At 41.7% G+C, this 18,814-nt stretch overlaps 1 protein-coding gene across 4 annotated transcripts in view; it reads right to left on the bottom strand.

The window, feature by feature from the left end:
* Window positions 1-209: 209 nt before the first annotated feature.
* Window positions 210-18,814, bottom strand: part of MED14 (mediator complex subunit 14) — an 82,272-nt gene continuing 63,667 nt past the window's right edge. The window contains exons 24-31 of one of the 4 annotated variants that reach the window (XM_058659010.1): window positions 16,688-16,819; window positions 13,705-13,887; window positions 12,304-12,539; window positions 10,464-10,643; window positions 10,265-10,372; window positions 5,408-5,533; window positions 4,809-5,001; window positions 210-2,368 (exon numbers count right to left, since the gene is read on the bottom strand). In XM_058659010.1, coding sequence (XP_058514993.1) covers window positions 2,295-2,368; window positions 4,809-5,001; window positions 5,408-5,533; window positions 10,265-10,372; window positions 10,464-10,643; window positions 12,304-12,539; window positions 13,705-13,887; window positions 16,688-16,819 — 1,232 coding nt within the window. In that variant the 3' untranslated portion in view covers window positions 210-2,294. The remainder of the gene's footprint in view (window positions 2,369-4,808; window positions 5,002-5,407; window positions 5,534-10,264; window positions 10,373-10,463; window positions 10,644-12,303; window positions 12,540-13,704; window positions 13,888-16,687; window positions 16,820-18,814) is intronic. The other 3 variants (XM_058659012.1, XM_058659011.1, XM_058659013.1) reach the window with 3 other exon arrangements.

The following is an 18,814-nucleotide window of genomic DNA, read 5'->3' as shown; positions in this document are numbered from 1 at the left end:
AATCCAGAACGTCTACACCAAAATTAAGTAGAGAGTTGGTAGTTCTCTGAAACGCATATAACTTTTATTTATCATTGTAAATGCTAAAATCACATTGAAAACATCTTAAAGTCAAGTCCAAAACCACCTACAAGGAAAAAACTCGCTAGGGGTAGCCAGTCCCTTTTATTGAACCTGAGTAAACAAAAGAGGCAAAAGACATGGTGTGATGAAACTTAGGACTCAAACGCTAAATGGTTTCAAGCTTTAATAAGGGATATTAATTCCAAGTACCAAGCATGATATAAAATTCAAATTCAGGGGTTCATAAGCATCAAAAGCAAATTCTGTTTAATGAATCCTATCTTCGTTTGCATTTGCACAATGCATCCCGAGGAGAGTTATACTCAGGAGAACAAAAGGTGTCCAAAACTGCAATTAACATTTCAAAACCACACTTACAAGGGAAAATACCCGAAAAGTGAACTCTATTAATAAAATTATTTGAAACAATATTATCCTGCAGATAAAAATACATTTCTTGTATATACATGTAGAATTCTACATGAAAGACGGGATCCAGCGCCACACAAAAAGGGGCTGATCCTTGATAAAGACATCTTAGATTGCCAAACTGATGCGATTACCGTTGTAAGGAGAACTGCAAACAGGAGGAGGAAAAAGGCAGCCATAAAGGAAGGATAAAAGTTTAGTCACCTGCTCCTAATAGTGCAGAGTTGGGTGAGAAGCAGCAGATGAAAGCAGAAATAAGACATAGAAGAAGGGCAAAGAAGGCCTCAACTCTGACCGGAAGTGAATGGAGAACCAAGCGAACAGACATGATATAGTTGTAGTGAGATGCTTGAAACTAGAATCGGGTAGTGGATAGGCACAGAAGCTCAATTAAATCAGCTTAAAGTGGAATTAGACAAAGCATCCAAAATTTAATGGAGAACTATTATTACAGTGACCATAAAATTTAGCATGGTATAATCATTTTAAAAATTTTTCCAACAGCATCAAGTCACCAGAAGACCTTCACTTCAGATCATGTTCTTTGAAGCTTAACAAGTCCCCGACTGACTGGGAGAGACAGCAGAGTGCTCCAAAAAGAAACCTTGCTGAGATGTGTCGGTACCAGAAACTCCATTTGACCCTGGACCGGCCCTGGATCTTGATTCTTAAAGCTCCAAGAACTGGACCTGTTTTCTTCCAAGCAAAACAGTCTATTATTTTGTCGACAATGAACAACCCCAACTTGGGTGAGGAAGGCAAGAAGTTAAGCAAGATAAAGAAACATCACAGACACTTCATGCAAAGGTAGAGCATTAAAGTTCTTTGTTTCCTAATTAATGCTACATGCAGAAGTATCCTGTAAACTGAATTTGCCCAGCAAAAAAAGTTCTCATATCCTCAACAGATGAGAATGACTGCATTATCTGGGATCCTTGACCAATAAGAACCACTTTCTGTCTCTATTTTAATAAAGACTGGGTTCTTTGTGTTTTTACCCATATCCTATACTGAAAGAAAATTGAGGTACTAAATGTTTACCACCAATCAAATTAGGAACATTTGAATAAATTAACCTTACAACAAAGAAGATGTTTTTTGGTCAAATTTCATAACATGTATTAATAAAAATGAATTACTGGCCCAACCAGGTTAAAATGAACAGAGGCCCTCAGAGGCTATAGAGTTTGTATACACACAAGTGAGTGTCATTTTTTTTTCTTTTTCTTCTTTTTTTTAACCTAGTTTTATTAAATATTGCTTTTTTGGGATGTGTTTATAACAGCTCCCAAAACATATTCATGTAATGATTCAAAGCGGTCATATTAAAATACAGCTTCAATATAAAGTTTATCACAGTTTTACAGTATTCAAAAATGACAGACCTGCCTTAAAACAAAACAAAAACCAAAAAAAAAAAAAAAAAAAAAAAAAAAAAGACTATTACACCCAAAACATAAGAAAACAATTAAATAAACAAGTTTGGCATTTTCATAACTTTATAGTATAAAACAGATTATTAAATCTATTACTGGCAAGCGGACACTGACGTATAATACCTAGTTTGAAACTGTGTCCCATTTGAACATACTATACAAGTTCACTATACAAAAAAATTTGATGGTCTTTTTGATGAAAGAAGAAGTGCACCCTGAAAATTTTTGCCAGTTTATATTTAGCTCTTAAAGTTAAAAAAAAAAAAAGAAGTCCTTTTTCTTTTTTAAACAGAAGGCTGAATTCAGATTTTTGTATGTGTTGTTTTGTCTCATCTGTCAGCCTTCCTGGTTTAAAAACAATAGTGTCTATGGACGCCCACCAGGGGGCAGTGTAAGATTAGCCATTAAATCACGAACAGCTGCATATATTGTGCATTCACCTGCAACAGAGAAAAATGGTCATTAGCTATTCGCAATACAGGAAAGATGTTAACACACCGGTGGGGGAAGAGGGAATTAAATCTAAGATTAGTAAGAACTTTAAAGGTCAAAATAAAACACTAAATTTGAGCTGCCTAAACTACAGAGGATTAAGCTGTGGTTTTTTTAAAATCAGATTATATTTGGTTTCAGTTTTGCTTTTTCTTCACAAGAAAACTTTGAGCAAATGTCACTTAGGTTTGAATTTATGACAAAAGATACCTTGACTTCTGTAGAAATACTGTAGTGTTGGATAAGCCTTTGAAGTTGGGCTTTTTTTATGGCTTTTGACTGCCTAAGTATTTGGGATCTAATAAAAACATCTAGTTTATATTTATGCTTTAGTTACAACGTTGGTGGTTAACTTCCAATGTTGCATTAAAGGCCAGATAAAAATGTCCATGACAGCACTGTCCAATAGAACTTCTTGTGATGATGGAATTGTTGTATATCAAGCATTTAAAATGCAACCAGTGTGACCAACAAGTTGAATTTAAAACTCTTCAACTTGAGTTCAATAGCCATATATGGCTAGTAGCAGATATATGACAACTACTGGAGGTTTTTTCCAAAGAATTTTAAGAAAATGGTTCAACATCTGGAGCTCAATATTAAAATCTCTGAATAGAAAAAAAATAGTGATTTTTCTAAGAAGCACTTCACAGAGGATGGAGGGATATGACGCATGTGGAAAAGGGGGAGGGAATGGCGCACCAGTTATGAGAGTTTGGGGTGGGTGAGGGAACCTGATGATCCATCATATCAATTCCCCCCTTTGCGCAAAAGAACCAAATATTCTCTCACTTCTTGTAATCGTTACAAATGCCTTTAACCAAAAAGCCAGATCCCTTCTGCTGGGAACATGGTCTAAGCCTAGAGTACTCAAAGTGGTAGGACTGAAGACTTCTTGTGACACCCAGCCTTCTGGCAAAGGATAGAAATGTGCAGTGACCCTGTGAACATAAGTGCCAACCTTCTCTCCAACCACTGGAAAATTCAGGTACAGAAAGAAAAGGAAATCTAAAAGTTTGCCCAGCTCAAAGGAGGGGGAGAGGGATGGAAACCAAACGACGTTCCCCAAACCTCACCAGTTTCTCCAATATAAGAAGTGATTTATGTTCCTTCTTAAAAAAAAAAAAAATTGTTCATTATTGATAAATAGAAAAACTCTCAACCCCAATAGGATCAAAACATTGTTCTATTACTTTTAAGTTCCGCAAGACATCATACACAAAACCATCTGTAAGACGGTGATGATCATCTGCGAGTGAGCAAAGTCCTACTGCACGGCTACTTCAACAGTTCTGCTAGGGTTAAACTGTGATTCCTGAGGGACTAGTTTTTAGCTGAAAGAAGAGGGAAGTCAAAGGATGAAAGCAGCAAATTGTAAGAAGTAGAAGAAGTGTTACAACAAAAGAAGCATACTCTACTGCCCAGTGTATTCCTGATAAACAGTGACAAGCTGTCTAGGTGCAATATGTTGCAACAGCTAAAACTGTCATTTCTAGTAAACTTGTGACACTTGTAGTACCTGAAAAAGTTTCAGAGAACAACTTTTCCCTCATTGAAAAATAAAATGCTATTTCCAAATTATTCTAAAGAGGACTTCCTTAATATTAGAAATGGGCAAATTTTAAATCAAATTTCCTTGATATCAGAAATGAGCAAAACAGAAGAAAAATTCTCTTTGCTGAGTTTGATGTTTTGAAATCCCAAATTTAGCACTGCCAGGAGTTTACATGTTAAGCGTAGGCTACTCCAGTACTGAAGGGACCTTGTTTTTTTAGAAACATTCTTGTTTCCTCGGAAATGTGCAGTTTGAGAGCTTCATTGTGCACTTGGTAAAAAGGCTCACTTGCACCCGCCTGACACTTATATAAGAAGCCCAAAAAGCAGTGATGCCATTTATATCAGCTTTTATTCTTCACAAAACATTTAGAAGATACAGAACTTTTAATGATAGTATTCTACTCATGATTGAACCATGAAATATGAGAAACCAACATGCATTTCAACTTTGTGATGTACAGAGTGGCAGGTATTGATGGTACGGCAGGAATTCACAGCCATGGAAATTTCTATCATCCTAACCTATGGCTTTGTGGCAAGGTGTGCTATAAATACAAGCTTCTGGCATTAGCAACTGGGTCAGTCCCAATAGTAAAGCACTAACAAAAATAAATTTCAGGCAGCAGAGAAATGGACAAAAATTAAGAACCAGTAAGAAAGGAAGACAGCGACAGGCAGACATTAGGAGGGTCACAGCAACCACAGCTCTATCACTAGGGCTTGGGGTGGAGTGGGTTAAGGAAGGAGAAGAGGAGAGAAGGGGTGTCTCTCACTTTTATAAACAACTTTTATAACATATATGCAATAAAACATCGTCTACCGGTCATGTACCTTGTCGTGGTGGATTCATCTCTGCAAACCTCTTCAGGATGTTGCTGACCATCATGGGAGCAGCAACAGAAGAGTTCTGCTGCCTGGGAATATCTGCCTGTTGGGTTGTACCTGAAGCCATGTCATAAATGATGGGAACTATAATACTAACAGGTTCTTGGGGAGGGACCGATGTTTTCTGTGTTAGCTGAAGCTATAGACACACAAGACACACAAAGAGAATAAAAAAACACGGTAAGAAAATAACTGTCTTAAAGTATCAAAGGTACTATGATTTACTATACTTTCAGATTTAAGACATATACAGTAAGCAAAGGAAAATATGGCAAATGACAAAACAACTGGATATTACACTTCGGCTGCAACTGCACCACAGTATTACCTGGTTCAACAAATTTCAATTATTGGTAAAGGAACCAGGATCTTAAGAAATCTGAACTGACAAGGAATCTGGGCCTGTATGTGGCAGCTAGCAAGAAGATACAGAGTTACCCAAAAGTTGTTACTATTATCCTCACAAACAACTTCTTCCTCAGAAGCTCTGCGCAGGCACACACGCGCGCACACACACACAAACAGAGATACTGGGTAACACTTACAAAAAATAGCATTTTGGATTTCAGCACCACAGCAGGCGTCCCAGGAGGTGCAATAGGGGGTGCACTGGGAGGGATCGTTAGACAAAACTGGACGTTCCATTTTAGCTGTGTTGCCTGGTCAGGGAACTGTTTTGAGGGGAAAAAAAATCACGATAAAAGTCATATCAGAATTTAAAACCATTTTCAGGAGTCTGAAAAATTAGAATGCTATTTTAAACCCAATTATTGGTAGAATATAAAATTGCTAACTCGCATTTTTTCACAGAACTATACACATGAGGTTACTAACTACAAAGCTTTGAATTGATATACTGTGTTTCCTTTCCTGCTGGCTTACTTCATTCATTCCTAAGCCTACACATTCAGCTCGGGCAGTGGCCCTGATACCTACTCTCTTCTCCGCTCTTTTGCAGGGTTTCCTGCGGTGGCAGCCTTTCCTAGTCCATCCTTAAGCCTCTGTCACTTGCCTGTCTACAGCCATGCCACTTTGGACACGCCTGATCTCGCCCAGCTGAGGACCAAGACCTGGCATTCGAGGTCCTTAACTGGGGTTCATCGAGACCTTCCAGTCAAGCTTCTAGTTCCTTTCCTAAATGAACTTTTCAGACTATAATAGTGATTTAAAATTATGCCCATGGGTGCTTTTCAGCCACATAAACATCTATTCCTTGACAAACACAAATGGATTTCTTTCCAACAGATCATGTTGAAAGAAGCCAAAGGTTGAGACAACTAGTAAAAGAACACAGCTGTCACAATCGTTAACAGTAAAACACCAACCGAAAAGAAGAAAGGAGATATTCGAATTATTGAAATCTCAACACCAGAAACATGAAAATAGAAGGACTATTTGAAATTGGGGAGGGGGGACCGAGAGGACAGCTCTTGGGATTCCACCTATTTAACTGTATACTGTCATAGGAAAGAGTTCAACATCCCCCCAAAACCTGAAAAGTTGCACCCATACCTCTCTTTCCACACTGACAAATTTTAAATGGATCAAAAATTTAGTAGGTGATTTTTAAAAAATGAGTAAACAGCATTTAAAGAAACTAGAGGAAGGGTTTTTTTTTTTTTTTTCCCAAACCTGGGATTAGGAACAGTCTCTCTGATAATGATACAAAACCAGGAAAGCTTCAACACCAATACTGATAAATATCATTATTTATTAAAAAGGAAATTTTGCATAGTAAAATATCCAAAAGTAAAGCAAAGCACAAATAGGAAATATATTTACACTTCACATCCCAAGGAGTTAACTTCTTTAAAACGCAGAGTTCCTACAGATAAATAAGAGATAGACCCAAAAGCTAAAGATTGAACAAAGCACTGCTGGGCGAAAGCAAGTCTGCTCAGAAGTCACTGGTGGGAATAAAGTCGGCACAACCTCTATGAAGAACCATTCTGAGAATATCTACTCAAATTATAAGCATACATATCCTTTGTCACAGGAACTAATTCCAGAAATTTATCCTAAGATACACTGGTACATCCATAAAAAAGGCTCTTTACTTAGACAGTTTCTGATAGCTAAATATCAGAAATATCCATCAAGAAGGTGGATTCTCAACCATTTTAATGCATCCATAGAATAAAATACTAAGCCATTTTCTGGATAAGATATTTTTCATATATAATGTGAAAAGATTTCCACAATATGTCCAGTGACTAAAGCAAGATGCGCCTCAATTTCAAGCAACACGTGAAGGTTAATATCCTGGAAATCACAGTCACCACAAATACTAACAAATATTGAGGGTGGGAAATGTTCTGTTCTTAAATACTGATTTACTCCTTTAAAAGGCAGAGTTACAGAAAGAGGAGAGACAGAGAGCGATCTTCCACACACTGATTCACTTTCCAAATGGCTGCAATGGTTGGAACTGGGCTGATCCAAAGGCAGGAACCAGGAGCTTCCTCCAGGTCTCCCATGTGGGTGCAGAGGAACAAGTACTTGGGCCATTCTCCACTGCTTTCATAGGCCATTAGCAGGGAGCTGGATGCGAGATCCCACCTGTGTGGCAGACCTGCAAGAAGCTCCTGGCTCCTGATCAGCTCAGCTCTGGTCATTGCGGCCACTTGGGGAGTGAACCAGTGAACGGAAGAGCTCCTTCTCTGTCTCTTTCTCTCTATTTGCCTCTTCAATAAAGAAAATAAATCTTTTTTAGAAAGATCTCTTTTTCTCTGTAACTGTTTTTCAAATAAATCTTTAAAAAATAAATTCAAAAGGTGCAAGAGAATTGTTACCTAAAGATAAATTAAGAGAAAAATGAAAGCTCATAAATGAATGAAATAAACACTGCCCCATCAGCTTTAATGTCCTTAAAGAAAACTTGCAACAAAAATATGAATTGCCAAACTCAGGTGAGTCAGTCCCAGGGGAGGGGCTTGGGTTTGAAGACCTGAGCTAATCAACCTACTGGGTGTTTGGAGCCAGAGGGAGCCAGCTAGCCCCAGGTCTGAACTCCTAGGTGGCAGGGCTTGGGCCAGGTGACCCAAGGGCTTTGCCCATCTATTGGCACCTGGGGGGTGGGATCTTGACGGGGGGGAAACATAAGGACCTTTAAGGTTCAGGCCCAAGCACCAGCCCTTGTGGCATAGCAGAGCTGGGGTAGTTAGTTTAGTACTGACCAATGCTGAATACCACTCACCACTGCACACTAAAGCTAGGGCAGTGGGCCCACCTGACAGGGCTAGATCACAGTGCTTATCAATGACTGTCGAAACGGGATGGTAATGTTTGCTGGGCCATGGCATTAGCCAGTATACAAGAGAACTGAGTATGGCGGCAAAATCTGTGGGAGTAGTGGGCCCAACCCTATGATCTGCAACTTTAGCTGGTTTGCTTGGAGCTGGGGGTCATGACAGGCTGAGCTAGGCATGGCCATAGAACCGCTGGACACTCATAGGTACTAGGGTTGGGTACAGGCTAGGTTGTTCCAGGTTGCAGCACCCACAGATACACCCAAGGATATGGTATGGGCAGGGCCAAGTCACAACAGCCACCACTCATACATATGAAGGACAGATGGGGTAGCCTATGACCTGGTAAGGGTCTAGCACCCACTGGCATGGGTGAGATCTGGGTCTGGGAGTGGCTCTGGTGGGGGAACTAAGAAAACTCCCCTGATAGGACATTGCTCCCGCCAGTGAGCATGTGATTCAGGCCTGGGTGTTGGTCAGACCGAGCAGGGTAGATCCACCTGTCCGCATGTGTGTGGGGTGGTTTTGGAAAGGGGTGGACCGGGCAGGGCCAAGCCAACCTTAGCTTACTGGCACGTGCAGAAGCCAGGCTGGAATATGGGGCATGCCGGGCTAGGCTATCACACCTGCTGATTTGCATGAATCAGGGATGGGAGTGGACTGGGCAGGGCCAGGTTATAGCACTCATCAGGGAGAGTTAGGACTTGGGGAGCCAGCTCAGGCTAGGTCAGGCCAGGCTGAAGCATCTGATGGCAAAGGTCAAAACAGGGAACGGGCTATACAGAGCTGAGTCAGAGCAACCACTGGGATGTGCAAGATCTGGAGCTGGGAACAGGTTTGGTTGGGGAGCTAAGGGGATATCCCAGCTAGGTTGTGGTTCCCACTGGTGAACACGAGAGTTAGAACGGGGGTGGTGGTCTGGGCTGGACATGGCTGCAGTCTCTCTCGGCATGGGTGTGGATAGGCTCTGGGGTGCGCCAGACTGGGCTAGACTCCAGCATCCACTGGTGCTAGTGAAAGCCAAAGTGAGTACAGGACGGACTGGGCTAGGTCTTGGCTCCCATTGGGCCACATGAGAGCTGCATCAGGGCATGGACCAGGACTGGCTGAGCTATAACACGCAACAGTAAGAACTGGGTTGGGTATGGGCCAGTTGGGCTAGGACATTACTCCTGCCAGGACAGTAAGTGGAATAAGCTGGGGCCAAGGACCCACCAGTGTGCGCGAGATCTGCCACTGAGAGGAGACTCAATAGAGGAGCCTGGTGACAGGGCTGGGCTGGGCCACAGCACCCAGTGGATTGCTAAGGATGGAGGGCAGAACAAACTGATCAACTACCCCAGTGAAGCCTGACAGCAAATATCTGGGCTAATGAAGACTCAGAGGTGGACTATGACAGCCAAATTGACCTTGGAAGGATTCCCTCATCTGTGGAGTGGCAGTATCAGCAGCATCTCAGAACTATTGAAAACACATGAGCAGAACCCTCAGAAAATGCTGGACAATGGGGACCCCGGGATGACATCAGGTGGCAGTTCCCCATCCCCTGGGTAATGTAGTGGTTGGGAGGCTGCCTGTGATTTCTCTTTTTGTATCCCCCTCTCCTCCATATACAAGAAGTCCCCTGATCCTTGACCTTTGCCACCCTGATCAACTATGTAAACAGCATCAAAAATAAATTTTTTTTAAGGATGTTAGGAGGACTCTCAAGCTTGGTGACACCAGCTCCCGCTACACTCCAGGAGCCACTGCAAAAATAAAATTTTTTTTAAAAAGAAAAAAACATATATTTTCGCAAAAAAAAAAAAAAAGTCTGAGTTGCAGGCCCAGTACAGTAACCTAGTGGCTAAAGCCTCACCTTACATGTCCTGGGATCCCATATGGGTGCTGGTTCATGTCACGGCTGCTTCACTTCCCATCCAGCTCCCTGCTTGAGGCCTGGGAAAGCAGTTGAGGACGGCCCAATGTTTTGGGACCCTGCACCCACATGGGAGACCCAGAAGAGGCTCCTGGCTCCTGACTTCAGATCAGCTCTCTGGTTCAGTGGAATGAACCAGTGAATGGAAGATCTTTTTCTCTCCTTCTCTCTGTAAATTAAGTAAGTCTTAAAAACAAAAGAAAGAAAGAAAAGGAAAGTATGAGTTGCTAACTTACCAGCTCTAGCTTCATAATATGCACACAATCCCTGAGGATGTGTGTAGGAGCTCCTAACAACTTGGTGAAGGCTATTAGTGTATTGGCTTTAAATGGCGGTCCAGCAACCTACAAGAGTAAGTAAATCTAGTTACTCCCCATTATGCTTCTCTTTCTTCACATGCTTTAAAATCACACGTTACCACTAACACACACATACCCTTGTTTCAAAGAACTTTTCCAAAACCTGAAGTTCATCAGGTTTCCACTGGCCTGCATTTTCAGGTGTCACTTTTAGCTGAAGGGTCTGGTTGGTTTTGGGACTAAGGGCTACTCTACATTTTAGTGCATCAGTCTTAAACATAATCACTCCAGGTTCATTAGAATTTATCAGCTGCAGCTGCAAAACAAGACAACATCCAATTAACATGTAAGACAAACAGAAAGTGAACAGGCCACTGAAAGAACTATTTCAAAGAAAACACCTAAGCTGATACTAGTACCAAAACAAAGGCTGACACACAGAGCATCAACACTGCCTAGCAGCACTGCCAACAGATGTAATCAGACATTGCATGCCTCTGTGAAGGATTCGTGCGAAACAACAAAAACTTTGAGCTTGAATTGAGTATTTTGACACAGATGACTGATCAAGATGATGGAAAACATAGGGTCAAATGAATTATGTAAAGATCAGTAAAGTCCAGATGGAGAACTCCAGAGAATGACCCGAGTTTCACAATAAATTGTATAAGATACCAGGAAACAATCTGATGGATGAGCTAAAGATACACTGATGTGAGCCAATTGTTGGTGATGGGAACACAGAGGTTGATTCTACTATTCTCTGAGTACTTTTGTATGGGACACATTTTCTGTAATGGCATGTTAGAAACAAATAATAATGAGCACCGTTACAAAGATTACATCTGGATTGGGCCTGTGTTCTAGCCCACAGATGGACAAAGTCTTTCCATTAAAGGGTCCTTGGATAATGAAAGGCTTAAAGGGCTAACTGGTCTCAGTCACTAGTCCTCAATGATGCCATTACAGCTGAAGCAGCCATAGACAATCTGGAAATAAATGGTGTGGCTATAGTCCAATAAAACTTCACTTATGAAAACAGGTGATGGGCAGGATGTGGGCCCAGAGGCCACTCACTGTTCACTGATTCCTGTTCTAGTCTAATATATTAATTACACAGATGAACAAAATGAGGTTCAAAGAGTTGAAAGCTTGCACAGAATCTGAGGGGGCAGAACAGAGGCTAAGTCACAGGTCGTTATGAATGGAAATTCATTCAACTTATTTATTCCACTTACAATATTTTGGGTTTTTTCCTAGTCTGAATACAAAAGTTGCAAAATGACAATGCAGCAAACATGTAGTAAACATTTTAAGCATTCACCATGTTAATTACCTCTTTAATGCATATATTGTTAATAACAAATACATTGTTAATAAATAACAAATAACAAAGGCATTATGGTAAGAATTTTACAAGCAATGTCTCAAATTCCAACACTTGTAATCAGGCAGGTACATTTTAGGTAGGTCTACTATTATCAGAAAGGAGAAGAAATTTACCCAAGCACACTAGCATATGGTAATCCTAACTACAAGCCCAGTGTTGCTGATTATGAACTATCTGCCAAAGGCATACACAGGATGGGTCATAACTCTTTTTCTATAAAGATTTAAAATAACTCTGGTTGTTAAATGTTTCTACAAAGCAGCTTTCACCTTCATGATCATAAAGCATTTTATTCCAATACACTGATTCTATGTACCTTGCTGAACCATCTCCACACCCATGTTAGCCACACAGCATGTGTGCAAGCCACAGCACAACAAACTACAAAGTGCAGAAATATGCTAACATTTGAATAGAGAAGAACAGTGGAGTCCATTTTAAAGGACAGGACAGGTGAAAAGCACAACTCTATCCAGCTGACTAAAAGAAGTAATGGGATGTCACTTGAGTTCTGACATAAGCTGCAGGACAAGTTAGCATCCTGTCTTTGACAATCACTACTTAGAAGATCACGAGATATCCATACCGTTTCTTGTTGAATAATTCTTTGAAGATGTCGTCTCATGATGACTGATCCAAGAAATCTCTCAAGTGGCGAACAAAGGTAACTACCTGCCAGGCCGGGCACGAGGCCTGGCGTTGGAGAGGGCAGCAGTAAAATGTTCAAGGCACTGTGCGTGAGGATGGTGGGTATGGATGCCGCCCAGGAGCGCTGAGGTAGTTTACGAGGTGGAGGCATGTTCGTTGGCATTGTTTGGGAACCTTTTAGAAAGGAAAACACGTCATTTCATTGACAATCACATGCTACCTCACTCTTGTGCTGGCATTACAGTTATCTGATATACTAAATCAATCTGCACTACTTCAGTAACTTTGATGATGCGATAATCATATACTACTTCCTTGGTAGCAGGAAGTGCCATAGTTACACACACACACATACGCACAATTCAATCCCCTTGCAATGTGACAATGCTGCAGCTCCATCAGGAAGAAGGGACAGTTTTTACCACCAGGTATCTGGCTGGCCCTGTAACTTGCTGGTGGTCAAGAAAAGGTGGAGGAAGTGACACGGGGTTAGTTGCAAGCCTAGCTTTCTTTCTACTCACTCTCTTGGGACCCTGCTCAGCCATCATGAGAACAAGTACAGGATTAGGCAGGATGACACAGTGGAGAGAGAAGAAAACATGCCAACTGAGGCCATGTTAGAACAAGCAGCCCCTATCCAACCCACACACAAGCAAGTGCATCAGAGCCTGCAAACCCACAGAATTTTGAGCCAGTGTGAGCATATGACGTTTGTTTTAAGACACTAAAAGTTACAGGTCTTCTCTTATGTGTTAGTTCTCTGTCATCTACCAGAATGTACTTCAAGGTCCAATATGGTGACCAGAAGTTAGCAATCATGGCAGATATTCATAGGACTTCTGGAAAAGATATTTGCCTTAAAATGTGGCTTACTTCTCAACTTAACTGACTTAGGATAACAATTTCAGTTATTTAAAAAGTATCCCTGGGTCCAGCGTGGTAGCCAAGTGGCTAAGGTCCTTGCCTTGCACACACCAGGATCCCATATGGGCGCCGGTTCCAATCCCAGCGGCCCCACTTTGCTTCTAGCTGCCTGCTTGTGGCCTGAGAAAGTAGTGGAGGATGGTCCAAAGACTTGGGACCCTGCACCCGCATGGGAGATCTGGAAAAAGCTCCTGGCTTTGGATCGGCTCAGCTCCGGCCATTGTGGCCACTTGGGGAGTGAAACAGCAGACAGATCTTCCTCTCTGTATATCTGACTTTGCAATAAAAAATAAATAAATAAAAAAGGATCCCTATTCAAAAAGTAGGTCATTCTTTTCAAATGATAGGATGGAATAAAATAGACCATTTAGTGGTTATATTTTAAAAAGAATATAAAAATGCTAACAGCACTCACTTGTTCCAGCACGAGGGGAATGAGAAGCATCTGGAACTGGAGAATGTAGGGATGGGTTAGCGGGTGACATTCCTGGCATGCGCGTTGCTGGTGAGGGGCCAGACACTTGTGGAGACCCTGGCCAATTCCCTGCTCGGCCACTTGGTGACACCATAGTGTAAGGGGAACTAGGGTCAAGAGCTCCTATAAAAAAGTAAACAAATGGTTCTCCAACTCTACATTTTAATAACCCAAAGTTATTTGACAGTACTCAAAACCTTACATGGTGATAATTTCATTTTCTTTTGGTAAGGTAGCTCACTGAAGCCTGATGCTTCGTAACATATCAAGCTTCAGCCTTTATGTTGTGTAGTTTATGTGCTTTCTAATGTGATACAAGAATCAGAAAAGACAGAGAAAGGATAAAATTTACGTTCACACAAGCTTCCACATATGCAATACATGTCAATCAATGCAATCACATGCTGAGAAACAGACAGCAACAACCTCAAAGCTCTTTTAACGGCTGAAATACTGTACTTTAAAACCCTGATAAGATAATTTTTCATTTTATTCAGAGAAGAATGTGAAGAAGGAAATGCCCCATTTTATTTATCTAGGAAAAGCTACATTGACAAAGAAATGATCAAGAATCAAGTTTTGAGAGCAGTGGTTTTCTGTGACTGCTAAGGTTGCCTCCTGCGATGCCAGCATCCCATATGGCTGCCAATTTGTATCTTGGTTGCTTAACTTCCACTCCAGCTCCCTGCTAATGGCCTGAGAAAAGCAATGTTTGGACCCTGCTATCCACGTAAGGAGACCCAGATGAAGCTCCAGGCTCCTGGCTTCAGCCCAGCACAGCACTGGCCCTTACAGCTATCTGGGAAGTAAACCAGCAGAAGGAAGATCTCTTTCTCTCTCTCTCTCCCTCTTCCTCCAACTCTTCCCAAGTGAATAAATCCTTTTTTTTTTCTTTAAAGATTTGTTTTTATTGGAAAGGAAGATTCACAGAGAGAAGCAAAAACAGAAGGGAAAAGATTTTCGCATCTGCTGGTTCACTCCCCAAATGGCCACAACGACCACAGCTGAGCTGATCTGAAGAAAGGAGCCTCTTCTGGGTCTCCCACACAGGTTCAGGGTGTCAAGGCTTTGGCCCATCCTCCACTGCTTTCCCAGGCCATAAGCAGGGAGCTGAATGAGAAGTGCAGCAGGCGCAACATGAGCCAGCGCCCAGATGGGATTCCAGCGCTGGCAAGGTGAGGCTTCAGCCACTGAGCCATCATACTGGGCTCCTATACATAAATTTTTAAAACAAAAAAAAGAGACAGCAATGATTTCATAAACAATTTGAGATTTAAATTTCAGCTTTCAAACATGTTCAACATATTATTTATGCCCTCTAAAACAAACTGAGGAAACACTTCTACCAAATATATCAGACAGCAAATGGTCTTTACTTGCAAAAAGAAGTCTTAAGAATCAGTAAGAAAAAACACACACATACAAAAGGGCCCAATGTGGTAGCACCAGTGGCTAAAGTCCTCGCCTTGCATCACCAGGATCCCATATGGGCACTGGTTCACATCCTGGCTGCTCCACTTCCCATCCAGCTCCTTGCTTGCAGCCTGGGACAGCAGTCCAGACAGGCTAAAGCCTTGGGACCCTGCGCCTGCCATGGGAGACCCTGAGGAAGCTCCCGGCTCCAGGCTTCAGATTGGCTCAGCCTGACCACTGCAGCTAATTGGGGAGTGAACTAGCAGACAAAAGATCCTCCTCTCTGAAAATCTGACTTTCCAATAAAAAAAACAAACAAAAAAAACCCACACACAAGGACATTGGCAAAGTATAAAAACTGGCAGGCACAAATTAAGATATACCAACCAAAGACCAATAAACATAAAAAATGGGTTCAACTTCACTAATAATCAAAGAAACACATATTTAACAATATCAATCTCCACCTATCAAAACGGCCAAGATTTCTAAAACTCTTAATAGCCTGTGCTGGCATTCATGCAAGAAAACATATATTCTTGTATGATGCTATAGGAAACTGGCACAGCTTTTCAGGTGAGCAATTCACAGTATGTTTTGAAAGTTTTAGAATTTCTCAAATCCTTTGACAGCTATTCCATTTCTTGGAACTTATCTAAAGAAATAATAACGCATGTCAATAGAGACAGCACCATTTTTAAAGGGAAACATTTAAAATGTGTAATACTGACAAAGGGATAACACAAAGCTATTTAGTATGATATACAGAGTTTTTTACTGACAGATGTTCCTACAAATAGTAATAGAACAAAGCAAAATTACAGGGGCTACACAGTCTATAAACAAAACTTTTTATGCTAGGAGATGGTATAGAATTCATGATATATTAAATGAAAACAGCACTGAACACAACGTACAATATGCTGCATGTGTGTAGAAGGCAAACACATATATGACATGTGTATCTATGAAACAACACTGCAAGAATACAGAATTAATAACATGAAATGGCTCTGGGAAGAGGAAGTGATTGGTGGAATAAAAAGGCAAAATCACTAGCTCTTCTATCCTTTATCTATTTGAAGAATAGATTTTCATCTGTTTGAATCAGTTCTCAAGATTCGGGGTTTTTTTTTTTTTTAGATAAAATGTTAACATTTCAAATTTCAAAATAATTCATATGTTAGAGTGCCCCGTGAGGGTGCTGTTAGAGAGGACAAGACGATGGGTAGTGAGCAAGTGAGAGCAATAGGGATATGAGCGAGCATGCAAGCAGTGAGTGAGAGGAAGCGCGAGCACAAAAGACGCAAACAAAAGCCAAGGAATCGAACTAGTCATTCATCACCTCTGCATGGTGGGGTCAGGAAACATTTCTATTTGTTCCAGCAATACTTTGACTATTTCCTCAATAATAAACAAACTAATTTTGCAATAAGGGCATTTGTTAAACAAAAAAAGTTACTATCACATTAAGCTCTTAAACTATAGCAACCTCCATGTACGGACTCACCATGTGGACTAGCAAAACTGGCCCCTGGTCCTATGGAGATTCCATGCGAGGATGGGGGAGGAGTGGCAACAAAGGACGCAGGTGATGGGGCTCTCAAAGCCCCACTGGGGGAGCTGGCAGCGTGCAGATTTCCTAGTAAGGGAAAATAATTACAGATGATCTTGCAGGACACAAACTATGCCTTGTCCAAAGAGCCCAAGCTAAAATCTCCCTACAGGTTTAATGAATAATTAGTAAAGTGCCCGTAAGTAACGCAAGGAAAAACTAAAAAGATTTCATTATTTAAAAAGAGAGGGCTCAAATCCATGGGTCCGTAATTCTAACTCTTACATCGATGAAACTTTTTAAAAATCTGGTGCACTTTGTCCTTTACACTTTCAGTCATTCAAAAGCAGGTATAAACATGCTTCATGCTGAGCACTATTCTAGGCATCTGGGGATGCAGTAGTTAACAAAAGACATAACAATTCCAGGCCTTGGGGAGTTTATATTTTAGTAGAATGAGAAATACAATTATCTGCCAAATAACAGAGTAAATGAGAACAAGATAAGTGGGCAATTTGGTGTAGTGGTAGAGGTGGATATCCTTTGCATATCATAAGACCTCGCAAAGCTGAAAGGACAAGAAGAAAGTGAAGGATAAGGCAAAAAGGTATTCAGGGGATAAGATAGTCAAAGCAAACAGAGGAGCCATTGAGAAAGCCCAAAAATGGAAAAGCAGTATCCTTAACATGTATGAGGCAATGTGGCTGGAACAGGGTGCATGGGAGAAGCCATCAGAGGTATTCACCGCGGAGGGAGTGGGAAGTGTTTCCTCCCCTTGCAAGTACCAGTATCCCATATGGGAGCTAGTTTGTATCCCAGCTGCCTCATTTCCCCATCCAGCTCCCCGCTTGTTGCCTGGGAAGGAACCAGCAGATGGAAGGCCTTTTTCTCTCTCTCCTTTTCTCCATAAATCTGACTTTCCAATAAAAAGAAACAAATCTTTCAAAAGAGAGAGAAATGTTCACAAGACAGGAGTGAGTGCCAGATCACATGAGGTCTTGTGGGTCACTGTAGGGCCTTAGGGTTCACCCTGAATGAGTAGGAAACCAGTGCTGGGTTTGGAGCAGGAGCCATGAGCTAACATCCATGCCACTAGAGGACTTCAGCTGCTCTGGAAAAATCAATGCAGGGCAAGGGAAAGGGAAGAGACAGACACCACCAGTTAGAGACGTGTTTTAGTGAGAGCGCACTAGGAGCGTAGAGGAAGGCTGCAGCAACAGCAAGTGGTTGGATTCGAGGTAAATTCTGAAGGCATGGAAAGCCAGTTTGTGCATGACTACAAGCTCATGTCAGCCAGAAAGGAGGGTTCCCACCTACTGAGCTGGGGTGTGTGTGTGTTTGGGGGGCAGGGGGAAAGAACACTGAGAGCGAGAGCATCGGAACTCAGTTCTCTCTCTCTCATCATTATTTATTTGTATTGGAAAGGCAGATTTGAGGAGAGAAAAACATTCTCCATCTGCTAGTTTACTTGCCAAATGACTGCAACAACTGGGGCTGAGCCAATTCAGTGCCAGGAGCCAGGAGCTTCCTCTGGGTCTGCCACAGGGTTGCAGGGTCCCATGGCACTGAGCCATCTTCCAGTGCTTGTCCAGGCCACAAGCAGGGAGCTGCATACGAGGCAGGGCAGCCAGGACACAAATCGGCACCCATAATAGATTCCGACGCATATAAGGTGAGGATTTAGCCACAAAGTCACAGCGCCGGACCCAGGAACTCAGCTCTAACACCTGTGCAGCTTTGGATGTCAAGAGCCCCCGTCGGGGCAACAAAGCAGATAAGCTGCTGGTCAGAAGAGGGGTCCTTCATATGCCAAGCACCACAACTAAATATTTTATGGGAATTCTTTCATCCAGTTCTCATAACCTCACTAAATAAAAGGCTTTAGATATTCCTACTTTACAATATAAGTAACTGGTTAACAAGTGATGTCCCTACTTTTCTCATCTATAGATTAACAGGTTCTGTTAGTCCACAAAAGTTGCTAACACAGATGCACAAATTTCTTTATTCTATAAATGAAAAGTAGGCCCTGGGCCCGGCTCCGTGGCCTAGCGGCTAAAGTCCTCATCTTCAACGCGCCGG

The sequence above is a fragment of the Ochotona princeps genome, chromosome X (assembly GCF_030435755.1).
Source record: "Ochotona princeps isolate mOchPri1 chromosome X, mOchPri1.hap1, whole genome shotgun sequence".
NCBI lineage: Eukaryota > Metazoa > Chordata > Mammalia > Lagomorpha > Ochotonidae > Ochotona > Ochotona princeps.
The sequence above is the reverse complement of the archived record's forward strand: the minus strand, read 5'-3'. Positions and strand labels throughout refer to the sequence as shown.